This window comes from Theropithecus gelada, chromosome 2 (genome assembly GCF_003255815.1).
Source record: "Theropithecus gelada isolate Dixy chromosome 2, Tgel_1.0, whole genome shotgun sequence".
NCBI lineage: Eukaryota > Metazoa > Chordata > Mammalia > Primates > Cercopithecidae > Theropithecus > Theropithecus gelada.
The window spans coordinates 146190726-146216864 of NC_037669.1; the positions used below are offsets into that span (position 1 = coordinate 146190726).

General features: G+C 33.5%; 1 protein-coding gene across 1 annotated transcript in view; it reads left to right on the forward strand.

Moving 5' to 3' along the window:
- Positions 1-26139, forward strand: part of PLOD2 (procollagen-lysine,2-oxoglutarate 5-dioxygenase 2) — a 92782-nt gene that overhangs the window by 59377 nt on the left and 7266 nt on the right. Inside the window, exons 6-15 of the mRNA XM_025376682.1 lie at positions 118-181; positions 1577-1674; positions 10819-10920; positions 14059-14184; positions 15839-15960; positions 17455-17559; positions 20651-20776; positions 23277-23418; positions 24573-24635; positions 25605-25718. Of these exons, the coding sequence (XP_025232467.1) occupies positions 118-181; positions 1577-1674; positions 10819-10920; positions 14059-14184; positions 15839-15960; positions 17455-17559; positions 20651-20776; positions 23277-23418; positions 24573-24635; positions 25605-25718 (1062 nt within the window). The remainder of the gene's footprint in view (positions 1-117; positions 182-1576; positions 1675-10818; positions 10921-14058; positions 14185-15838; positions 15961-17454; positions 17560-20650; positions 20777-23276; positions 23419-24572; positions 24636-25604; positions 25719-26139) is intronic.

Here is a 26139-nt window from a genome sequence, read left to right on the forward strand (position 1 = left end):
TAGACACTTAAGATATAAGAATATTTAACTTTAAATTCCCTCAAAGAACAAACTGTATTAATAATGTTTGCTGCTTTTGTTGTCATTTTCAGTATCATTTCTATTCTTATGTTTTAGGAAGCTATTAACATCACATTGGATCACAAATGCAAAATTTTCCAGACCTTAAATGGAGCTGTAGGTATGGTTCCTAAATACCGGATTGCTTAAGTACACAAACACCTGTGTTTTCAACTATCTTTCCTTTGTTATGTCCATTTGGGGGCTGTGACTAAGGTTGACAGTGTAAATATTGTAATTATTGTAACTTAAAAAAAAATACTGGACTTGAACTTAACTTTGGTACATTAAATTAAAATCATTTCCTATGACTAGGGTGAAAAAGATAAGCTTCTGGCTTTAGGTAACTTAAAATTTAGTGTGTCACCATTTGGGAACTTTAGATAAGTTTATGAATTGATTACACTTTATCATTACACATTTTCCAGTGAAATTCTTTGTGTCACGAATTACCCAGAGTGTTAGAGTAGATCTTTTTGACCCAACTGAAAGATAACTGGTGACAACTAGACAGGTAGACCAGGGAAGAGTGTGAGTGTGTGTGTGTGTGTATGTGTGTGTGTATGTGTGTACATGCTCATGTGTGGATATACATATGTGCCTGTGTATTGTAGCTACATATATCTTGATAATACATTAAAACTAATCAATACAGTAAAATTTAAAATATTATAATTAACACATAAATACTTTAAAATATATGCATAAAATTGAGAATATATTGTAATTCAATCAGTACTCCAAGTCAGTTCATTTAGTAAAAAGATTCTTAAAATCTAGTCAGGCATGGTGGTGCGTGCCTATAGTCCCAGCCATTTGAGAGGCTGAGGATTGCTTGATCCCAGGAGTTTGAGGCTGCAATGAGTTGTGATCATGCCCTTGTACTCCAGCCTGGGCCAGAAAGTGAGACCCAGTCTCTTAAAAAAAAAAAAAAAGGATTCTCACAATGCAAAATGTTTAGTTTGGATTGCTCAGTAAATTTTAAAAAGATGGCTGTGCTCCCCTCTGACTTGAGTTTTATCTTAATTAATGTGCTAGGTCTGATTTTTAAGAACGGGAAATATTGTCATTGGTAGCCAATTGCAGAAACCTTGCTTATGCCAGACAATATTCTACTCACCATGTAACCCTAAAAGGCAAGCATGGATACCATTTGATAGATGACTAAACTGAGATACTACTTTAACTTGGCAAGAATAACATTACTATGAAGGGGCAAAGGCAGGATTACAAGATGAATTATTCTAACAGACAGCTCAGTGGCTTTGCACCTCAGTCATTTTACTGGTGCCAGGTTGGAGTGAGTTTGGTATCAGTATCTGTTGTCACTGTCATTCTTCATTTTGGGTATCTGCTGACTTGGAGTAGATGAAGTTACTAGAAGTGTTGTAGCCCTTGGAATATTACATTCATGAGAAATTTTTTAATGATGACACACACACAGACACACGAATACAGACACACACACACACACATATTTTAAATTACTAAAGCCTATTTTCTCTTTTTAACCCAGATGAAGTTGTTTTAAAATTTGAAAATGGCAAAGCCAGAGCTAAGAATACATTTTATGAAACATTACCAGTGGCGATTAATGGAAATGGACCCACCAAGGTACGTAACAGTTACTTTCATTTGGCTCTTTCTTGGAGATAGACTATGGATTGATATGTGGAATTTCATCTATTTTATTTTTAAAAATTTCTTTCAAATACTTTATTTTGGTGCTAAAATAAAGGCTTCATCTTTTACACAGTATATCATCTGGGTTTATACTAATTAATTAATCAAACTGATGATTTTTCCTCAGCAGAGTGATAGCCTTTTATTGTATTTATAGCACATTTAGTGTTTCATTAAATAATAACAATTAACTTGGGAGTGAGCCACATGTCTCTATACTGGGTATCCTTTCTCATTAGGAATTGCTCAGGACGTTAAGAGATCATTTGTTTCACCTGACTTGCCGTTTTCTAAGTTAACAACACTGTTAAGATTGGGGTATTACATATGTCCAGAAAGTTTCCTCTTTTTCTTATTTCATTAACTACAGTAATGAAAGTGACATAATTTGACCAATAAAATTTTGGATCCTTTCTGTTTCAAATGTACATAATTGAGCTTGCTAAAAATGTTATTGACTGCAAAATTTATAGATGAAAAGTTTGTTTTGCGTGGTCCAATCAAGCTGGAACGTAAGTTGCATTGAAAAAATATAGTAAAAACAACCTTCTGACATGCTGAAATGCCTGGTTTAAGTACCTAGAAAAGGGATTTACAGATTTTCATTGTGGGAAGAAAATATTGGGGGATGTGGGCTTCTGTTTTAACATTTGAAAATGGAATGAGTGATCTGAATTCCAGGAAAAGATATGTGAATGGAAAGAAATGCAAGGAAAACCCATGCTGGCAACTTCTGCTCCATCAAACTGAAAGAAGTAGATTCTTGTCTCTTCTAGTTAATCTTTTCCCTTTGGTTTTTATCCCATTCTAGCCTTCCTACAAAGCAATCTCTGTCTTGTGCCCTCCTTCAGTCTCTATCTTATAATCAGTTTCCCCAACTCTGTCATCTCCTTATTAGCATTTTGAAGACCCTTAAGTCTCCTCCATCTTACAAACCAAACCCAACCAAGCCAACACAAGGTAAAACATCCTTTTCAACCCACACTGCCTTCCAGGCTGCACCTGACTTTTTTATTCCCCTTCACAGCCAAACTTTCTTAAAATATAGATAACTCGCTGTCACTATTCCACTTCTTCCCATCACACTAAGAAATGCTCTTGTTAAGGTCTGTTGTGAAATCTTTGTTGAGTAGTGGACATTCTTCAGCCCTTATTTTTATTTCACCTGAAGACAGCATTTGACAATTTGTTGATCTCATTTGGTCCTAGTTGAATGCTCCTTCCTTTTGCTTCCACGATGCTCTGCTGCTTTGTCTATTAATTTTCTGGGCTTTCCTCTTCAATCTCTATTGTTCTTTAAAATACTTATTTTTAAGTTTGTGTGCATGTAGTGACATGCTGTAGTGACATCCTTACTGTTTTAGTAAATGTTCACAGGGGCCTGTCTGAGGCCTCTTCCTTTTCTTTTCTATATACTTTGTTGGGTAATTTGAGTCATTCCCTCATCAGTGAATTCTCTAAATGCTGGTGGTTTTCAAATCCTTGCTCTAACTCCTGTGTCTTTCCTAAACTCCAGGTCAAAATACTCAAGTGGTAGATTTCTGTGTTATATATATCCAGAAATTAAGACTCGCAGCCTTACCTTCCCTTATAACCCAGTGGTTAACCAGAACCTCTGTTTTGTTTTGGCTCTAGGCACTTCCCACTCCAAAAACCCTCTGTTCCTAACTCCTGTGCATGCTGGTTTTATCTGATTTTCTTAGTGGCCATAGCAACTTTCTTAGTTCAGGCCACCTGCAGCCTCCCAGTAGTAGCAATCACACCCCCAGGATCCTGAAACTAGAGTATTCTGCCAAAGCAGAAACCCTGTCACTCTACTCACCTATATAATGACTTTCTGTGAACTTAGGTATAAAGTTGAAAATCCTCAACTTGTCTTACAAGGCTCTTTATTTTGCTCCTGCTTTAGTGGCCACCAATCTACCACCCCATTCACTGTCCCACTCCCAACACTGCTCATATTCATACCCTCTTCACATTCATTTTCTCCTCCTTTCTCCCTCTCTGCTCAACAATACTACATTACTTTCAATTTTGCAGAAGTTTCATGTTGCTGTGTCTGCAAGTCTTCTGTACATGCTTTTTATATATCCTGGAATCCTCTGCCCCAATTCCTACCTGCTGTATCTCTACCTGCTAAGTCCTCCTTATCTTTTAGGTGTCAGTGTAGTCTTTACTTTTCGGGTCCCTTGTATGCTTTTGTAATATCTGGAACTACTTCTGTTACAGTACATATCACACACTGGACAGGAATGATATTTGCCTGTTTTCTGGTCTCTCTTACTTATTAGGCCTTTGGTCTAGGAATTACAGAAATCTTATCTGTCTTGTTTACTTTTGTTTCCCCAGGGTCCAGCACATGTGAGGCAAATACTAGGCTTTCAACAAATCTTAATTGAATGTTAGAGTCAATAATCTAATGACCTAGCATTATTCTTGGGAGTAGTAAGGCAGATTATTTTCTGGCAGGGCAAACGCATTATCAGATTACTATTGGTTGGCTGGGCACGGTGGCTCATGCCTGTAATCCCAGCACTTTGAAAGGCTTAGGTGGGTCAGATCACTTGAGGGCAGGAGTTCAAGAGTGGCCTGACCAAGACAGGGTGAAACCCTGTCTCTACTAAAAATACAAAATTAGCCGGAGGTGGTGGCACATGTGTTTAATCCCAGCTACTTGAGAGGGCTGAGACAAGAGAATCGCTGGAACCTGGGAGACAGAGGTTGCAGTGAGCCAAGATCGTGCCATTACACTCCAGCCTGGGCAGCAAGAGCAAAACTCTGTCTCAAAACAAACAAACAAACAAACAAAAAAAAAACTACTCTTGGTCACTGTAACTTTCCCTAGGCAAATCTGATAGATGAATCCCTTTACTATGTGTGTGTAGTCACTGTTTTAGCTTTCTGTGATACTGTCAGTGCCAGTTAGTCAAGAGTTGGTAGAATCCCACTTTTCCCATAACTACATAGTGTTCTGTTCCTCCTTGGTAATATAATGTTTTAATCAAGTTTAGGCCAGTGCAGTGGTTCATGCCTCATGTCACAGCCTGGCCAACATGGTGAAACCCTGTCTCTACTAAAAATACAAAAACAAAACAACAACAAAAAAATTAGGCAGGTGCTTGTAATCTCAGCTACTTGGCAGGCTGAGGCACAAGAATCGCTTAAACCTGGGAGGCAGAGGTTGCAGTCAGCCAAGATCGGGCCACTGCACTCCAGCCTTGGCGACAAAGCAAGACCATGTCTCAAAAATTTAAATGTCTTTGAAGAGTGATTTTGGTCCTGAGAATTTAGTGATTATGGATAAGGCCTTATGTTCAGTGATTTCAACGTGATCACCAATTCCTTCCAAATTTCCAGGATGATGCTGACTGGAGCTTTAAAAAGTAACTAAAGGACATATCACAAGAAAAGGAGCACGAATCCTTAATCATTTAGAAAGACCTAGGTGTACTAAGAAATATTAAGTCTTCCTGGAAACATTTTCAGTTTGCGCTATCACTGTTTCTGGCGTTTCAAGCTATGTGATGCTCGTATTATGTTTTATCTGATATGATCATATCTAGTTCATTTTATTATTCTATCAGACAATAAAATATGAAGTTTTATTATAAATATTTGGTATAATACAAAAACTCAAGAAAATTTGAATATGTAAACGTTTAACTAACACTAATGCTTTATAATATTAGGTTAAAATTAAATAAATTCAAATGAGTTTGTCACATATTCTTCTTATCCAGGCTGATGGGAAAAGAAAGCTGATCACTACAAACATTTTTTAACCTTTATAAAAAGTGGAAGGATTTTTGGTATAATTTTTTGTAAGTTAGTTTTACTTATTATTTTGTTTAGTAATGGATGTTTATAATGACAGGGTTTTGAGCCATAATATTGAACTAAACATTTAAACATTTTTTTTCATTAAAAATATACACAATCTATAAGTGGTGAAGTGATTATAGTGTGTTCATAATACTAAACTATGTAAAATGAGCTTGTTTCCTACTTTCTCCAAATTTTATGCCATCAGAAAAAATAATTTTAATAATTTTAAATAATTTATACTGCCCTCCCATATGGTTTTAATTCATAGCTGCTTTCAGTTTTTATGTCTCCTCAGTGTATATCTTTGAACATTTATATTTTCATTTGTTTTCATAGTAGTATATAAACAATTTTGTGTTTCTGAATTAACATTTTATTTACAACGTGTTTAGGTACTTTAAATAATTATTTTCATACTTGTCTGTATAAATCTAACATGAATCAATTTTTAGATAGAAACTGGTTTCTAGTTTGAAGCTTTACTTCTTTACTTTTTATTCTTGAAACCCATTTATTGTTAGTAATGTATAAGATGCACATTTTAATGTTCAACCTTTTAAATATCAAACAATATACATCTTAATTGTCACGAATTTGGTTGCTTTTTAAAATTTTACTTTAAGTTCTTGGATATATGTGCTGAAAGTGCAGGTTTGTTGTACGTAGGTATACATGTGCTATGGTGGTTTGCTGCACCTGTCAATCTGTCATCTAGGTTTTTGTTTTTTTTTTTTTTCTCCTTGAGACGGAGTCTCGCTCTGTCGCCCAGGCTGGAGTGCAGTGGCCGGATCTCAGCTCACTGCAAGCTCCGCCTCCCGGGTTTGCGCCATTCTCCTGCCTCAGCCTCCCGAGTAGCTGGGACTACAGGTGCCCGCCACCTCGCCCGGCTAGTTTTTTGTATTTTTTAGTAGAGACAGGGTTTCACTGTGTTAGCCAGGATGGTCTCGATCTCCTGACCTCGTGATCCGCCCGTCTCGGCCTCCCAAAGTGCTGGGATTACAGGCTTGAGCCACCGCGCCCCGCCTGTCATCTAGGTTTTTAACTTCGCATGCATTACGTATTTGTCCTAATGTTCTCCCTCCCCTTTCCCTCCACCCCGTAACAGGCCCCAGTGTGTCATGTTCCCCTCCCTGTGTCCATGAGTTCTCATTGTTCAGCTCCCACTTATGAGTGAGAACATGCAGTGTTTGGTTTCCTGTTTCTGTGTTAGTTTGGTGAGGATGATGGTTTCCAGCTTCATCTTTGTCCCTGCAAAGGATGTGAACTCATTCTTTTTTTATGGCTACATAGTACTTCATGAAATACGCGGTATTTCATGCCACATTTTCTTTATCCAGTCTATCACTGATGGGCATTTGGGTTGGTTCCAAGTCTTTGCTATTGTAAATAGTGCTGCAATAAACATACATGTGCATATGTCTTTATAGTAGAATGACTTATAATCCTTTGGATATGTACCCAGTAATGAGATTACTGGGTCAAATGGTATTTCTGGTTCTAGATCCTTGAGGAATCACCACAATGTCTTCCACAATGGTTGAACTAATTTACACTGCCACCAACAGTGTAAAAGCGTTCCTATTTCTCTGTATCCTCACCAGCATCTGTTATTTCCAGACTTTAGTGATTGCCATTCTAACTGGCTTGAGATGGTATCTCACTGTGGTTTTGATTTGCATTTCTCTAATGACCAGTGATGTTGAGCTTTTTTCCATATGTTTGATGGCCACATAAATGTCTTCTTTTGAGAAGTATCTGTTCATATCGTTCGCCCACTTTTTGATGGGGTTGTTTTTTTTCTTGTGAATTTGTTTAAGTTCCTTGTAGATTCTGGATATTGGATGGATAGATTGCAAAAATTTTCTCCCGTTCTGTAGGTTGCCTGTTCACTCTGATGATAGTTTCTTTTACAGAGCAGAAGTTCTTTAGTTTAATTAGATCCCATTTGTCAATTTTGACTTTTGTTGCTATTGCTGTTGGTGTTTTAGTCATGAAGTCTTTGCCCATGCCTGTGGCCTGAATGGTATTGCCTAGGTTTTCTTCTAGGGTTTTTATAGTTTTAGGTTTGCCTTTAATCCATCTTGAGTTGAATTTTTATAAGGTGTAAGGAAGAGGTCCAGTTTCTGTTTTCTGCATATGGCTAGCCAGTTTTCCCAGCACTATTTATTAAATAGGGAATCCTTTCCCCATTGCTTGTTTTTGTCAGGTTTGTTGAAGATCAGATGGATGTAGATGTGTGGTGTCATTTCTGAGGCCTCTGTTCTGTTCCATTGGTCTATATATCTGTTTTGTTACCAGTACCATGCTGTTTTGGTTACTCTAGCCTTGTAGTATAGTTTGAAGTCAGGTAGCATGATGCCTCCAGCTTTGTTCTTTTTGCTTAGGATTGTCTTGGTTATACGGGCTCTCTTTTGGTTCCATATGAAATTTAAATTAGTTTTTTCTAGTTCTGCGAATAAAGTCAATGGTAGCTTGATGGGAGTAGCATTGAATCTATAAATTACTTTGGACAGTTTGGCCATTTTCACGATACTGATTCTTCCTATCCTTGAGCATGGAATGTTCTTCCATTTGTTTGTGTCCTCTTTTATTTCATTGAGCAGTGGTTTGTAGTTCTCCTTGAAGAGGTCCTTCACGTCCCTTGTAAGTTGTATTCCTAGGTGTTTTATTTTCTTTGTAGCAGTTGTGAATGGGAGTTCACTCATAATTTGGCTATTATTAGTTTATAGGAATGCTTGCAATTTTTGCACATTGATTACAAAAGAGAAAGTAAACGAGGGAATAGCCAGTGACCTGATCTGCACATGAACATAACTCATTTCTGAAACTGATTTGTAATAAAAATAGAGATGTTAATTTTGTGTATAAAAACTGTAGTACTTCGGTCACTGTGACCTTGAATAATTGGATATAATTCTTAAAAGGAAGAAAGAGGAAAGAATTTGGGTGGAAAAGTTTCTTTGTCAATGAAAATCACATCATGCTTGGAAACATTTTGATATTGTGAAAGAAGAATCAGGAAAATACTACCACCTAGTAGCCCAAGAGTGCCCGTAGCAGCCTAACTGCATAAACAGCCTTCTGCGCCGTCTAGAGCTGCCAGCAAAAATGTCTGCAGTTTTCATGAGGAAAACAGATGTGAATGGGAGGTGGTGATAGTGGATAACCTCTGCCTGTGTGGTGAGAGGTCCAAAAGAGGGAAGTTTCTAGTCAAAAGTAATGGTTCTAAAAGATCTTAGTTATCTAGGAAACAAATTGAGATAAAAAGCAGAAGGTAGGAAAGTGACAGGTTTAATTCTGGAAACTGAAAGTGCTGTCTTTTATGCTCTAACATTTTAAAACTAGTGATCATTTTAATATTCATATAGGGATTCTAGTAGACTGATCAATAATTCATGAAATAAATTTTACATTTTTAATAAGATTTCTCAGGTGGTGGAAATACCATTCTTTATATATAATGGAGATTTTAGATATGGCCAAATATTTGGGAAATTTTTTCTGTCTTTAAAAAAAAACTTTTTCTCAGGATATTTTAAACAAAACTATGCTTTTCACCCTTGCATATTCTTCATCTTTTTAAAAAATAATGCTAAACAGGAATACATTTCCACATAGATATTTTTCTTTCAAAACGGTGATATTTTGTAGAACACAAATGATTAATGTTTGCCTTTGTCATTTGACAACAGTAAAATATTTATTTTTGTTTTTATTATCAAGACACATTAAAATGACCACATCGACTCTTGAAATGTCATTAATATCATGACTACATATTTCCTGCCTTGTAATTTGTTTCCTGAATTATCCTGTAGTCCAGAATAAATTTTTAAATGGCTTACTTGTCCATGTCTTCTAATTTTGCTGTAGAGATTCAATGTAGCTATATCTGTACAACGCAAAGTTTTTCCCATTTTAAAGTTCTTGTTTCAGCAGTATTTGTTTCAGTGTTTCAGTACGATAAGAATATTTGAACAGGATCCCAAATATTTGAGAGGAAACTGGCAAAATGGTACCCAACTACTTCATGTATTCCTCACCTTAACATCTCCTTTAGGACTTTAAGAAGCTAGAAAACTATAGTTGACATTTTTGTCCATTTTTTTGATCCCCATGTTTAACATGGACTTTCTTTCTTTTGATTTCATTTTACCTTTCCAATAAAAAACTATTGACCATATAATCATAATAGGGATTTTAGGTACTTCTTTTTAATAGCATGAGGCAAAATTATAGTTTGTGGAAAGAAAATTTGAAAAACCTATTAATGCTCAAATCACTACTGAGTATTAAAATTGCGATGTAGTAATTTCACTTATTATTTACTCAGCAGGATTTTCCCTAACGTGTTCAAATTCTAGGGATATTAAAGATTTTGTTTGAGGGTTCAGAGCAAATCTAAGTGTGTCTACCTCCATCACCTATCCTTCCTCCCTGACACCATCCCTCCCCAAAACACACAGAAGAGCACAGATTTTTTTTAACAGTTAAAATGAATGCCAATAGCTGTTTAAGGACTGATACTTCACAAAGGGGATCCTCAGACAGATTTGAAAGAAGATGGGTAGAGAAATAATATTGTACTTTAGCTTACTTTCAATAGAATTTGGCAGGTGACTGTTATTAGGGGTTGCCCTGGATCTATTTTGATCTGCAAGCTGTCTTTTCCTGAATCAGTACCCCTGAATCACCACCCAGAAGCTTAGCTTATAGCAGCATAGTTTCCTGGAAGAGCTTAGTGTCTTTTGGTTAACAAAGCTTACTTAGTATTTATTTTGTGTGGCGTTGTGCTAGTTAGAGGTCACATTTACTACTGCCCCATTTACTGTAGGTGTCTGTGCTCAGCTTTAAACAGGTTTATCTTATTACTAAATTACTATTCATGTGACTCTTATTTGTATTTGTATTTTTCCTAATAAGTCTTACTAGCCTATTTAAAACACCGTTTCATTGTTTGCTTTTTCTTTTTGATCATCCTTTCCAGTATTATATCTTACATAATATGAAATAAAATGACCTTTATGATTTAGAAGACTTTTTTTGGCATTTCTAGACATACTTTTTCCTGCTTTACAATTCATATTCTGGAGAAAACTATTCAGTGTGCACTACAGATGATATATTAGTAGAATTACTAAAGGAATATGCCTACTGCAGAAAACATGCTTTTAAATTAGATGATTATAGAATGAAACCACATTGATGAAAGGCCTGCTTTCATTAATAACCTTTTCCTTCATTTACAAGATTCTCTTGAATTATTTTGGAAACTATGTACCCAATTCATGGACACAGGATAATGGCTGCACTCTTTGTGAATTTGATACGATCGACTTGTCTGCAGTAGATGTAAGTGGAATTGATTATGTGTGAAATGCAGTAATAGAAAGTACCTTGTCATGAAATACGGTGATTTGTAGGAAAAAAGGCAAATTATTTTATAGTTTTGATTTTATGATAGATAACAGGTACCTAGTTTTAAAACATGGTGATTCAGCCAATTGATAGATTTGTGTTTCGGAACTGTTTTTGAAAGAAAAACCAGCTAATAATTGAACCCAATGAAAGAGTCCTATGGTTAATATTTAATAGCTTACTACGATTGGGTGCTCTTATGTTCAGTCTGTTAGCTTAGGCAAAGCATTGAGAAAAAAATCATTACAAGGCTTCAGTATTTTTATTGACTAATTTTATCTGTGCTGGATTTTCAAAATTGATATGTAAAAATTAATATTACCTGATTATATAACACACTAGTGTTCTAACTACTTTACGTATAATAACTCATTTAAACTTCACAAAACTCCTAAAGTAAATAGTACAATTGACTCAGTTTTACAGATGAGAAAACTGAGGTGCATAAATGTAAGTAACATGTTTAAGAGCACACAGTTTTAAGTGTTGGAGTTGGGATTTGAATATAGGGAGTCTGGCTCCAGACTATGTTCTTGACACTGTGCATTTTTACCTGTGTGATGTGTATATTCTAGGCATGGTGTTACTTGTATGTATTTCATAGACAGATATAGTTATATTTTATCATTCATGTTTTGAGGGTGAACAAAGAGTTGAAAATATTTATTATTAGTCTATAAAACATTTTTATGTATCTTTGTTCTAACATCAGCCAGAGCTGATGTCTTACAGTAACATTTTTCTTCCAAAAAATTGCTCTCATAACTTGGAAGATTATATGTACGAAGCATTGATTCTAGGGAGTTATTTTGTCATTAAGACTGATTTTTTTCCTTCATTCACCATAGTTTCATTGAGTACCTGTAGCAGCCAGAAACGTAGAAGCTATATAGGCAAAAATAAAGCTCTTAGGAATATAGTACTACTAACTCTGGAACCCATGCAAATGCAAAATACTTTTACTGTAATATGTTCAAGCTCCTGAATTAAATAGTTTCTATTCTTACCATTGTCTGAAAGGAGTATAAAGAGTAACTCGTGTACATGTAGGAGCTTATGAATAGAGCCCTATTTTACTTGAAAGTAAGGTTTTTGGCCAGTCTCTCAAATAGCAAACTGTTTCCTATCTGGAAAGAATGCCAGAATATTTCTGAATGAAGCTGCATCATGAAGATATTTAAAAATTTATCCTGATCTTTTTTGCTGAAAGTAGTGTTGTCTTCTGGAGGGCAAGTTAATAACTTTTTATCTATTTTGTGTCCTTTTATATAAACTTTCTGGTGCAAAGATAGAAAAATATTTATATTAACATTTTTTCTTTTTGCATGTTAGGAGTATGTGATTTAATACTTAAGCTATTTTGTCTTACAGCTTATTAAAATGTGCTAGAAAAGAAAACTATTCATTCCATTATGCACAATAAAATTATGTGCTACATACAGCTATTTTTCAATAGGGATATAAAAATTAAAATTGTGTAGGTAGTTAAATCCCAAGCCTATCGTAATGTTAGATGTGGGCCATAGGCAAGTTTCTTTAGATGTAAAGTCGTAGTGACTTTCTCAGAGTGTTGGTAGGAATGTTAAATGAAATTTTATACACATATATATAATGAATATATATAACAAATATGTAAATAATACTTTATTTGTATAAATTTAATATACATATACGAAGTGGTCAGCCTTCAATAAATGTTAACTGTTATATTGTTGTTATTATATAAACATGAACTTAGGTTGATAATGGTGATGTAGTGGATTGAAACCCAGCACTTTACCCTCAAATATGTGTGTTCTGGGTTACTTAAATTTCTCTAAATCTAATTTTCCTCATGTGCAAATTTGGGAAAAGACCTCTAAGGCTTTTATGAAAATCAAATGAAATGCATCATCTCATTTGATAAAGGACAGTGTTGACCTACTTTTTAAATTATTTTTCCTATTAAATTGAGAACTACTAGAGAGTAGATATTTTGTGTTCTTTGTATTTGTTTATTCATTTAATAAATATTCGGGCAAGTGAATGAATGAATAAAGAAGTATGATAGTGTACAAGGTGTACTTTTATGCAAGCATATGTTATTATACAGATAATGGAGAAATGTGTGAGGTACTGTGTATGAAAAAATGGAATAAGGTTGCTAATTCAGCACTTAACATATAAGGTATTTAAAAAAATTTGTAGTTCTTTTGTTCAGACTTTAAGACATGGCTTTGGTAAGACATTATAAACAAGTCTTCCATAGATTTCTGGTCATGACACTGTTATGTGGGCATTTACTTGTGTTTCTGTCTTCCCCATCTACTTGAAAGTCTTTCAAGCCAGGAACTTTCATTCCTTTTGCTAAATATTGCCCATGATGTGGATTGGAATGTATAATGGCTATTTCAGAATTGTTTGTGCAATTAATGAAGGATAAGCTCCACACCAAAACATATCTAAAGAGAACTTAAGAAAATATATTAAAACATATACATTAAGATAAGATATATTAATATTAGTGGAAGAAGATAGCTCTCCTTATACATAATATAATAATGAAAGGAAATAAAAGGATAAAGTCTCAGGTCTCCCACGATTGCTTTTTTTGTGCTCTAAATTAAGCCCTGAACTTTAAGCCATGGAAACAAAAAGAGAAACACAATTAGTATTTTGTTTCTTAGATGAAGCTTTCAAAATAGCTTTCAGATGTGAAGAAGTTTCGGCAAGGGCTATTTTAAAGGAAGCATTGACTAGTAGTGTAAGCAGTACCATGAATTACATTCATGTAATAAATATGATAATTTCATCTTTAAACCCAACTCATAACCAAGATGGGATTCAGAAATATGATAATTTCATTTTTAAACCTAACTCATAACCAAGATGGGATTTAGTAAAATCACTTTGATGAGAGGGCCACAAAAATTTGTTTCAAGTGTTAGAGAATTGCCATGGGGCAATTCAAATTTAGCAGATTATGTTGAATTGGTATTCTAGTATTTTTTGTGTCATGGTGATTAAGATTTGAATAAAATTTAAAATAAAACCATACTAATGATAATTTTTTATGTTTGGTGTAAAACAAAGGTCCATCCAAACGTAACAATAGGTGTTTTTATTGAGCAACCAACACCTTTTCTACCTCGGTTTCTGGACATATTGTTGACACTGGATTACCCAAAAGAAGCACTTAAACTTTTTATTCATAACAAAGTAAGTATTTGAGAAAAGAATGTTTTATGTCAAAACTATTTCTGGTCTTTTTTGGAACTATTTGTTATTTATGTCTAATAAAATTCATTGGGTTAAGTTCAGTGGAGGATTTTTGGAGTAATTATAGCCCTGCCTTTTTAGGACCTAAGGATTTTAGAGTCTAGAGACTAGCACCACAATATTGATAGGAGCCACATGAAACTGCCAGTTTCTGTAGATCAAAAATGACTGAATATTAGCCATCATCATATAGCTTAAATTAACATACAGTGAAGGAGATTCAAAGGGCCTTAAATCCCTTTGCCTTTGGGTTAGTTATGGTACTTTCTTCTATAGAATTGGTCATTAAATTGTTTGCAATTTAAAACAATAACATATCATCAAAACTTGAAACAATTTCCAGATAGAGTACTGTTTTGATGAATCACACAAGGGCATGCCATTCCCCAAAAGATTTTGATACTGTCATTTTCTTCAAAAATATTCAGAGCCTCCTACATACCTCCCACATATTTCTAAACTTGAAGATATTTTTCCTCAATATTTTTTCAGTTATTTTTCATCTGCTAAAACAGTTGGTATTTAACATTGTCTAGAAAAACTCAATAGCTGTGAATTGTGCGATTTTCTCTATTCTGTCCTAATACTGTTTGTTTACCATTGTTCTTTTTTCCTAATGTAAATGTCAGCTAACCATTCACATTGTCCAGGGAATATTTTAACTGCAGGAAGCTAGCTTAAATGGATTTAAAATGGGGAAAAATTGAGCATTTGCTTTGTAAAATATGTTGTAATATATATACTTTCACTAAAGTATTTTGGTTTTTATGTATTATCTTTTATTTATATTTTCCCTGCTTTCATAGGGCCTTAAAATCCTTGATGGCAGAAGTTTTTTCTTATCTTCAGTTATTTAGTATTAACTGTATGTTGCTTTTGTGTGATAAGTTATTTTAAAAATCTGCAAACAACAACAGCTTTTCAGAAAACAGAGACTTGACAAAAATCTCTGAAATACTCTAATGACGGAGACAGATAATCTTATGTGAATTTTAGCACAGTTGAATCACACTAAAATTGGTAACTTTTATGTTGATGGTTTTCCCATAGAATTTTGTTAAATTTTTCCTTTTTTTGGTAAATAAACAACTTGTATATGACCATTTATTTTGCTCTCTGGTTTCAAAGAGTATTTTGTAAAATGTCATTATTTAAATTTATAACTTAAATTGATGACTATTATGCTTGGAAGACATAGTTTTCTAGACATTTTACAACATCTATCTAAGATTTCCAGGCTACCGGCCATGTTTCTTCTCCAATTGGAAACATTTTATATTACTCAGGATTTAAGTATTTATGCAAACACCTATTAAAGATTTAAGTATTTATACAAAGACTTGTCTAGCAGTAGATGTTGACAGATTTTTGAAGCATCTTTAAGAATATTGATATATATGTATTTAAGATTATTCATGTGACATTTAAGTGATATCTAAATATACCATGTTTAATGTGGTTATTATTTTATATGTAATTGAATATCTGAATTGTAGAATTCATGACTTTGAATGTGAAGCACTCTCTACATATGAATACTTCAGTCATCTTATTGTCTTATTCTCTAATTTTTGATTTTTAAAATATGTTACAGGAAGTTTATCATGAAAAGGACATCAAGGTATTTTTTGATAAAGCTAAGCATGAAATCAAAACTATAAAAATAGTAGGACCAGAAGAAAATCTAAGTCAAGCAGAAGCCAGAAACATGGGAATGTATGTTTTAATAAATTAAAATTAAATTATTCTACTAAGGAAACTTTAAGAAAAAATAAACTTTTAAATTAAAATTGTTATGCTAAATTTGGGTGTCTCAAACTATTTGTGTATGCAGTAGCCAACTTAGACTGCGTTTATATTTGTATGTATTTATACATAAAGGGCTGTAGAAGTTACTTATGTTTTTCTTTTAATGGCTGTGAGTCAATATGTTTAATCAAATGATGACTCAAAGTAAGATCAAGATTTTTTAAACTGCAGATAAATGAATAGTATGACTTTCATAGCAGTGACTTAAAGTTACATGTACGCTCTGAAGGTTGTGTGTAGTAAAAGTGTGTTTTTAGACTGTGGGGGAAACAGGTGCTTTTACTCTCCAGTTGCTCACTGATCTAGATAATACTGTAATCCCAAGAAGGGGTATTGTAGGCCTTTTGTTTAGCCCTGTTAATACTTCATTCTACTAATAAAACTCTAGTAGTAGTAAAAACAATCGTGTATTCAATGAATGTTAATTGAATATGCCAGGAAGTGTGTTAAGAGCAGCTGATAAAAAGGTGAAGACATAATCCATTCTCATCAGGAATTAGTCTTATCTACTACGAACCCTCATGCCTGTGCTGCAGAAGCTGAGGTCCCAGAGGGTTGGATTCTGACTAGGTTGGGGGTGTAGGGATAGACAGAAAAGAGGCCTCTGAAAAACCAAACTGATGTTATTACTAATGATTCCATGATTTATTCATTGGAGAATCCTCTGGGTCCACATTCAGAACATATTTTTTTAAATTTTTTTTCATGATTGTACCAAGTGTTCCTGTCTGGTATTTTGTTTGACAGTTGCTTGGAACAAATGTAGTGTGGAGAGACACACTGACAACAGCAAAAAGTGCTGGCTGGGACTGACAGGGAGGGGAGCTCAGAGGTAGGAAGTTGATAACCCAAATGTCATCTGGTATCTTCAGTTGTTCATTCCTTGATATTCCTGATGATAATGTTACAAACTGTACCAGGGAAAGCAAAAATAGTCACTGCCCTTGGTGAGAAGGCAGGGGAATAACTATCTTAGAAAACTTGATGCAAATCAAGTTCTTAAAATATTAATACCTGAAAAATCATATACTTTTATCTCCAACATTCTTTTAAAACTGAGTTGTGGGATATACAAGTTGCATTTGTGTGCATGTGTATGTATGTGTGCAAAAACATTTTGATTTGTGGATGTTTTATGCCTTAAAATGTTTAGTGGCTTGAAAATATATTTTAACTGGCCTAAAATTTTAGAGGTGATCTCCTTATGAATATCTGTGTTAAATTGAACATTTTGAAATTTAAGACAATATATATATCCTTTCAGCTATTGTCTTTCTATTTTGATTAGAAAAGTATGCTAGAGAACCATATTTTACATATAAGAATATTTATGTTAACATTTTTCAGTCAGTAGATACTTATTTTATCTCATGCCCATTTCATTTTCTTTTTCAATGTTAGGGACTTTTGCCGTCAGGATGAAAAGTGTGATTATTACTTTAGTGTGGATGCAGATGTTGTTTTGACAAATCCAAGGACTTTAAAAATTTTGATTGAACAAAACAGGTACTGTCTAAAATTCAATATCAATTTATGCTTAAAATGATCATTTTTCATATTGATGTGAACATAGTGTAGTTATTGCATGTTTAGTAAATTGAGGGAACTTAGTTATATTCTACAGCTTATAAACTTTCAATTCAAGTTAATTATTTTTCATTTTAAGAGTCATAGAAAACAACCTGAATACATCTAGAAATATTTAATATTAGTTATAATCACAAATACAATTACTTGGCCCATTTTTCTGTTTAAAGCTAGGTGAAATTATGATATATCTGATACTAAAATTTATAGTTGTTTTATTCTCTATAGATATTTTTAAAGTAGAATTTCACAAAACTTCTGACCAAAATAGTTACTGCATACAGAGTTGTAGTCCTTAGTATCAAAGAAATTTCAGAGGTACAAATCATCCCACAGTCATATTTGTAGCTTTATTTACTATTAAACTAATTAACACCTGACAGCGCCTATTTGCTCATTTAACTCAATTGAAATGGGTAAAAGACACCACGTATATCAGTTTATAATGATATTAATGTTTGTTTGTCAATACTACTACTAATACTACTAATACCATTTTTACTACTCTTGCTAAGGACTCACCATTAACAAGTGCTTATTAAGTGCCAGGTGTTGTAAGTACATGTATTAACACAATTATTTCTCATAATAAGTAGAGTGTTTAGCAGATGAAATGTTAGAATGACTGTTTTTATTTTGTTAAGTAAGATACATGAGAAATCTAGTATACTTTATTAACCCACCCTATATATAATATCTATATCTATATCTATATAGATACATCACTAGAATTTGTAAATTTGAGAATTTAGTTTTTACTTCAAAAATCTAAGACCTCTCTGTAGCAATCTGTATATACAACACAACTGTATAGCTGTGTTATAGATACTCAATATCTAAGTTAACTATCTATACATTGTAGGTAATTTTCCAAAGCATATGAATGAGGTTTTGATCATTTGGCAAGGAAAAGCAGTTGTGATACCCTAGAGATACGAAATAGTGTATGATTTGTAACTCTTGAAACCTAGTTTAATTCAGTACTATTTTCTTGAATTTGCCTTGCTTTCTCTTAATTTGATTGAAATGCTATAGTGTGTAATGCACATATGCTTTTTAATAATATTTAGATATTATTATATGGCCCAACGTGTGTTTATTTTATTTCACTTTTGTGCATATAATAGGGCGCAGCTGGTCTTCACAAGATAGAGGTATTTAATAATATTTAGATATTTTCATTTTATGACTATAATTTAGATATTAATTATTCTCTTGGTGAACTATTTAATGAATTTACACCATGTATTTGGCATATATCCCCCTTAATATTAAACATTTTAAACCTTATAAAAGAAAAAAAAATTTCCTCATAAGGAACTTACCTGCCATCTGGGTCCTTGCCCCTTAAAGAGTAAAACTCAAGCCATGTCTCCATGGAATTCTGTTAGTCAAAGGTTTAGGTTTATGCAGTACCTATGGTTCTTGCTTCTGTATCTAGACATGCGGTTTCTATAAGCTATTCACATATGCCAGGAATGTTGCAAGATTTAGTAGATTCGACTGAAGGGTAGAGAAAGAGATGTGACACATCTTGGGCATGTGGCTTTCTAGCTTCTCATCGGCTCTCTTTTTTCCTCTCCTCTTCCTATCTCTATTTGCTCTCTTGCTCTAAATTTTACTCCTTAAATTGTATAATAATATGAATTGTTCCTCGGCTGCCATCCTTCCTTTTCATTCACAAAAACATCGAGATATACAGCAGATGGATTTTGGTTTCCCAAATTTGTTGGTTTAAACCTTTTCAGGAGGCAGCTGGGGTTATAAATTACAAGTTGTTTTTAAATTAAGTATTTGATAGTTATTCATACTGAATTATTTCCAAAATTAATGTATGTAGATTCTAATTCATGTTATTATTTCCAATATTGTAGGTATTCAAAACAAAACAATATATGTGTTTCTGATTAATAGTTTAGTAGGAATTTGGAAGAATAAACCAAAATGTATTATTTTGCATGATGTGTGTTTATTTTTATTTATTTTTTGAGACGGAGTCTAGCTCTGTTGCTCAGGCTGGAGTGCACTGGCACGATCTTGGCTCACTGCAACCTCCGCTTCTCGAGTTCAAGCAATTGTCCTGTGTCAGCTTCCTGAGTAGCTGGGATTATAGGTGTGCGCCACGATGCCTGGCTAACTTTTTTTGGTATTTTTAGTAGAGATGGGATTTCACCATGTTGGTCAGGATGGTCTCAACCTCCTGACCCTGTGATCCGCCCACCTTGGCTTCCCAAAGTGTTGGGATTACAGGCATGAGCCACCGTGCCTGGCCCGATGTGTGTTTATTTTATTTCACTTTTGTGCATGTAATAGAAAGGGCCCAGCTGGTCTTCACAAGATAGAGGTATTGTGAAATAGGGTTTTTTTTTTTTTCTTATAAAGAATAGTTGTTCCATAAATTTGCTTTCTAAAATAAAGTTTAGTGTTGCCAGGGCTAGCTTACTGTAATCACAAGTCATTTTTTAAAGTCATGGAAAACTGGAAACGTACTTAAGTAATTTGAGACTTAATTACAGGAAAATTGTGCCTATTTACAAACGTCTCAGTTCATTTTCATTCATTTTTTAAAAATTCAACAAATATTAATTGAATATCTTAAATGCATTGGGGCTCTTTGCCAAGTGACAATAAAAATATTTGTTTTCATTTAGTTTGGTTCCAAAATACTTTAATTAAACTTAAATATAATTAAATAAAGTAGTTTCCCTCTGTTGGATGTAAGCAAGGCATTTTTAAAAGTCATTTTTATGTATTCATTAGCATTTTCAATTACTTTTTCCTTCTTTGTTACTCTTTTTAAGAAATATGGTTGAAAATTAGCAATATACTTATTTAAGCAAAGATGTTGAGAAAGAAGATCCTTATTTTATTTTTATTAACTGCAGGTTTGTTAAATGAGCTTTATTGTGTTATATGTCATGCTAAGCCCAAAATACATAATTCTGTGGTAATTTAAAAATAAATAATTATATAGGTTTCTCTCTCTCTCTCACTCTCTCTCTGTCTTCAGAAAGATCATTGCTCCTCTTGTAACTCGTCATGGAAAGCTGTGGTCCAATTTCTGGGGAGCATTGAGTCCTGATGGATACTATGCACGATCTGAAGATTATGTGGATATTGTTCAAGGAAATAGAGTGTAAGTTACTTGATTTAATATTTTAATGTGAAATATCATAATCTAAAGATGTAGTCTTATTAGTATTACTTGAATTTTTTTTTTATTCATCTCTTTTCTTTATAGTTAATGGGAATTTGGGAACCCAAGACCACTTGGAATCCTGAAATACCAGTATAAAACTAATATTTAAAAAAATTGTTTTAAAGTCCCAAATCTTCAAAGGAACAAGCTCATTGCTGTGGGGAATACTAAGAGATAATATATGGTTACCATACTCACAGTATGGTTGATAGAAGAGTAATACTCTTTATGTAAAAGTTTGGAAAGGGGATTTAGTTTACTGACTTTTTAATGGTTATAATTAAGGGTTGTTTTGATAGGTTTTAAAATTTATAATTAAACCAACAATAACACTAACAGCCAGAACACTCCAGTATTCCTGATTGCATGATGTTTTTGTGTGTGAAATAACTATTATTCTGCTTTAAATATAAGTTTTTTCACAAATACTAGATTTTTACTTCTAGAGATTGAAAAGAATATATTTACTGAAAAGTGTGTGCATGATTTATATTTATTTCAGAGACAATGGTTGATTACTAAAAATAATCACAATTGAAATAGTTTTGCTAAGGTAATATTGGGGAAGAATGTCATTCTTCTTTTCATACATATGATGGACCAGAGTGACTAAGATATTACATGCTTTGCCTTAGTTCTCAAACATGTCAGCCTGATTACAAAGGGGCAGTACACTCTCAGGACTAAAAGGATGTGCCCTTAAATTTAGAAGAAAAAAAAGGTACACGTTTCTGTTCAAATAGTTGAGTAGTAAAAAGATGTGTTGCTTGTTGAAATAGTAATTGGTGTGGAAAGCTTCAATCTGAATGATGTAAATACAATAAAGGTTTTTGTTAGCTGCAATTAAAATGCATGGTAGAGGAGAAAATGCTATTAAGATTGTGTGCTGTTGTTTCTATGCAGTTGTATTGACTCTGGGTGAGTTGTATAGACAGTATACCTGATTGTATCTTGGGCACATCAGAAATGAGGGTTTGTGAAGGAAGAATGGAAAATTCGTTTCAAATTGCTTTAGGCATTGGTGATTTTCTGTCCAACCTCCTATCATTGTTGTCTAAAGTATAAGGAAAAAAATATGACAGAGGCTTTTGAACTGGAATACACTTCATGTCCAAAAGCTACACGAAGGAGCAACTTTGTGTGTGTGTGTGTGTGTGTGTGTGTGTGTGTAAGCTGAAGCACTGAATAATTCCCCAGAGATTAATTTCTGAATTTAGCTGATACGTTCTATACAGTAATTCCCCCTTATCTGTGGTTTTGCTTTCCATGGTTTCAAGTCAACTGTGGATTGAAAATACGAAGATATGTTGAGATAGAGAAATTGTAAACATTCATGTAACTTTTATTACAGCATATTGTTATAGTTCTATTGTTGTCTTACTGTACTTTATAAATTAAACTTTATTATAAGTCTGTATGTGTAGGAAAAAACATAGTAGTATATTTGTAGGGTTTGGTACTATGTGCTTTCAAGTATCCACTAGGGTCATGGAATGTATCACCCTCACATAAGGCGGGGACTGCTGTAACTCCTTAAGGCATTTTTCTTTGAGGCTGGTCTAGTAAGATACAATATCATATTTCTTTTAATATCTAACTACATTTCTTGGTCAAGATCTTGCCTTCATGTTCTCTAAAAGCAAGGCACACAGTCTTAGAGGCAAAACTTGTTTTGCAGTTTTTATAAAATGAGTCATTTTCAGAGTGAGAATATAGATGTGGGAAAGGATGAATTACAAAAGAACCTTCCAACATTCATGTGCTACCAGCTGTATTTCTTCATGTTTTCCTTTTTCTATAAGATATTTAAGATGGCTTAATGAATGGTAAGAGAATATAGTTTTGGAGAATTTTAGGCTGTATTCAGTGGTATGCTGGTCAATGTGTAACAACTGGCTTCTGGAGGTGGAGGATTCCCTGGTTTAAACAGCTTGCCCATTTGTTTGGAGTAAATACTTCTACCATGGCTGATTTTAAGTTTCCAATGTGAAATTACTGAACACGGACTTGGCAGTAAAAGTTAACTTTGGGGAGCCAGTATGAGCTGTGTCTAGTGTACCACTGGTTGTGTGTTATGATTCATCCTATCAAATTCTTTAATTTTAAATAGAAACACCTTCTATATAACACATTATAGTAGTCTAATTGTAACAACTGATTGAGATATGATAGCTATAATAAAAACGCCAAACAAACACCAACCCAAAATTGAAATGTATTCAAAGGGGGGGTGGTTTATCTCCTGAATCTCATTAAATATACTATAAAAAATGTAATCGTATATATAGGGCAAATATCATTGAATACATTTGTATATTGATTCAATAATGTGTGTATACAAAATCTAAACACAAAGCATTTATTTTAAAAAGGTAAAAATGAAACTTAAAATTGTTTCTATTTGTGGTATTTAAGAATGTCTTCTCTTTACTTTCAGAGGAGTATGGAATGTACCATACATGGCTAATGTGTACTTAATTAAAGGAAAGACACTCCGATTAGAGATGAATGAAAGGAATTATTTTGTTCGTGATAAACTGGATCCTGATATGGCTCTTTGCCGAAATGCTAGAGAAATGGTAAGATATGCAATGATGGCTTGCTTGAATGTTCTTGTAAGATGGCTTGCTTTACCAGTTGGTGTGTCACTGTGTTTTGATGCCCTTTGTCTTGCTAATTTGTAAGTACTAGCCAATTTTTTTGGTTCTGTATTAAAAATTGGGGAGCAATTTTGGAGATAATTTAACATTTACTTGTAGAAATGGCATGAAAAATGTTAGTTTTTGTGCTCAGGCTAATTCATAGGCAACAGAGTTGGATTTCAAAAATAAAGTTGTGTTTGTTACAAATCGGCTTTGCTCTTTTAAGAATACATCTTTATTTTAATTTGAAATTCTATAGTGAACACTTGACCTAATTAAAATTAATTAGATAAGCTTTGATGAAACAATATTTCCAGATTTAAGGACATTTTTGTTCTAAAATTAATGTCTACATTTTCTCTAACCAGGTGAAATTTTAAAATTATTATTAACTTCACATTCTTAAAAAGCAGCATTATTATCACCAAACTAGTAGAAAAGTTGAGATACGTAGTATATTTACTCTAAATAAAATACTAATGATACCTTGCTGCACTACAAATAAACTTAAAATGACTAGAAAATTCAAAATGTATAGATATGGTTTAGAATATATTGGTATGATTTTTGGTTTTGGAAATGATAGGGCTATTTTATTTCTGATTTCCAAATTTATATAAGCAATTGTGATTTGATGAAAAATCAGAAAAGTTGGCAAGTATTTTTTTTCTTAGTTTAACAAAGCATGTGTTGTTTGAATATGTTTGTTTTCTCTACAAACCTATGTGCATTATTATGTGATTGTATTTTGTGCTCATGTTTGGCTAATTTGACTCAACAGCGCATCATGGAATGGCCTCTCTCACTCATTTTTTCCATTGTCTTATGTGTCTAATGAAAATTCTGCTAAGGAATGAGCTTAGACTTATGTTTGACCCCCCAACACCTCCCAAAAAGAAAAGAAAGGGCTGAAAGAGCTGGAGATGTTTCTTTGTGTGCGCTATAAGCTTTGCTTGTTCTGCATGTTGTCTATGAAGGACATTTCAGAATGTTAGCTTTTGATCAACAGCTGCTATTATTTTTATTTACCAAAGGATACCTGAGAGAGCGGGTGTACAGGTCAACTTACCCAATGCTTCTCTTCATTTTAGACTTTACAAAGGGAAAAAGACTCCCCTACTCCGGAAACATTCCAAATGCTCAGCCCCCCAAAGGTGTTATTTTTACTTATTTTATTTATTTTTGTTTATTTAATATTTGATATAGTATATTGCCTAGTAGTAAAGTTTCTTTAAGGGCCTTATTTGCATTTAGCTTGGTAAAATGTTGATATTCATCAGTCATCTGTTTATGTGTGTGTGTGTTTTGTGTGACTTGGGCATGGGTCTTGTGCGATAGTCAACTCTTGGCTCTTTCAGCTGATTTATATTTTATGGTTGACAGGTGAGAAAGTTAAACCTAAGTCCCTTTCATTCTTTCTTTAGGTTTTTATTTCTTCTTAAAGGGAGAGAAGGGGATAGAAGTAGGTATAAAATAGAATTTGATTACAGTCAGGTTTAGGTGCACCTCATTGAGTTATTAATCACTAACTCTTTTACCATTAAAACAGGTCCAAAAAGAAACAACATTACCTCGTGGTGTTTTCCACATTTGTCTGGTTTGGGGCAAGAATATGAGACTGGTTTTCTTTATCTGCCTTTATAATGCATAACTCCTTTGCGCGTTAGCCTTTAAACATCAGAAAAAGAAAGGAATGAAACAGACTGGTGAAATATGACTGGCAGTGAATTCTTATTTAAAAATGTGATGCTTTCTTTGAAAGAGAAAGAAACCAAAAGAGGTATAATTCATTGCGCTGTGTCTCAAAAATATTTCTGCTTTCAAACAGGAATTTTTTTCCCTGATGTCTGCATCTAGGATCAATGAGAAAGGGACAAAAACAGTCCATTCTTTTTTTCAGTTGAGTGTCAGTGCTATCTACTAGTTTTGTGTGGTGTCTGAATTCATAATCAAAATTTGAGTTTTTTATTTTAAACCAGGCACTTTTTATATGAATACTAAAAATGCATGTTCATAAATGAAATACAAAAATTGAAATTAGTATCTTCTATATATTTTTCATATGATTAAATTTACTTTTGTACCTACCTCTGACATTAATGCTGTTATTTTCTGGCATATAGGGTGTGTTTATGTACATTTCTAATAGACATGAATTTGGAAGGCTGTTATCCACTGCTAATTACAATACTTCTCATTATAACAATGACCTCTGGCAGATTTTTGAAAATCCTGTGGTATGTATTTCATATTCAACTTTATTATTTTTCTGTAACTCTAAGTGGTTATAAATCAGTTGTTTAATAATATGAAATGTGGTTAAAGGCTTTAAAAAAATGACATAATGTGAAATGCACATCAAAACCACAATGAGATACTGTCTCACACCAGTCAGAGTGCCTATTATTAAAAAGTCAAAAACAGATATGGGTGAGGCTACACGGAGAAAAGGGAATGCTTGTACATTGTTGGTCACTATGTAAATTAGCAATTTGGAAAGCAGTTTGAAGATTTCTCAAAAGATCTTAAAACAGAGCTACCATTTGACCCAGCAATTCCATTACTGGGTATATAGCCAAAAGAAAATAAGTCATTTGACCAAAAAGACACATGCATCTGTATCTGTTCATTGCAGCACTATTCACACAGTAGCAAAGA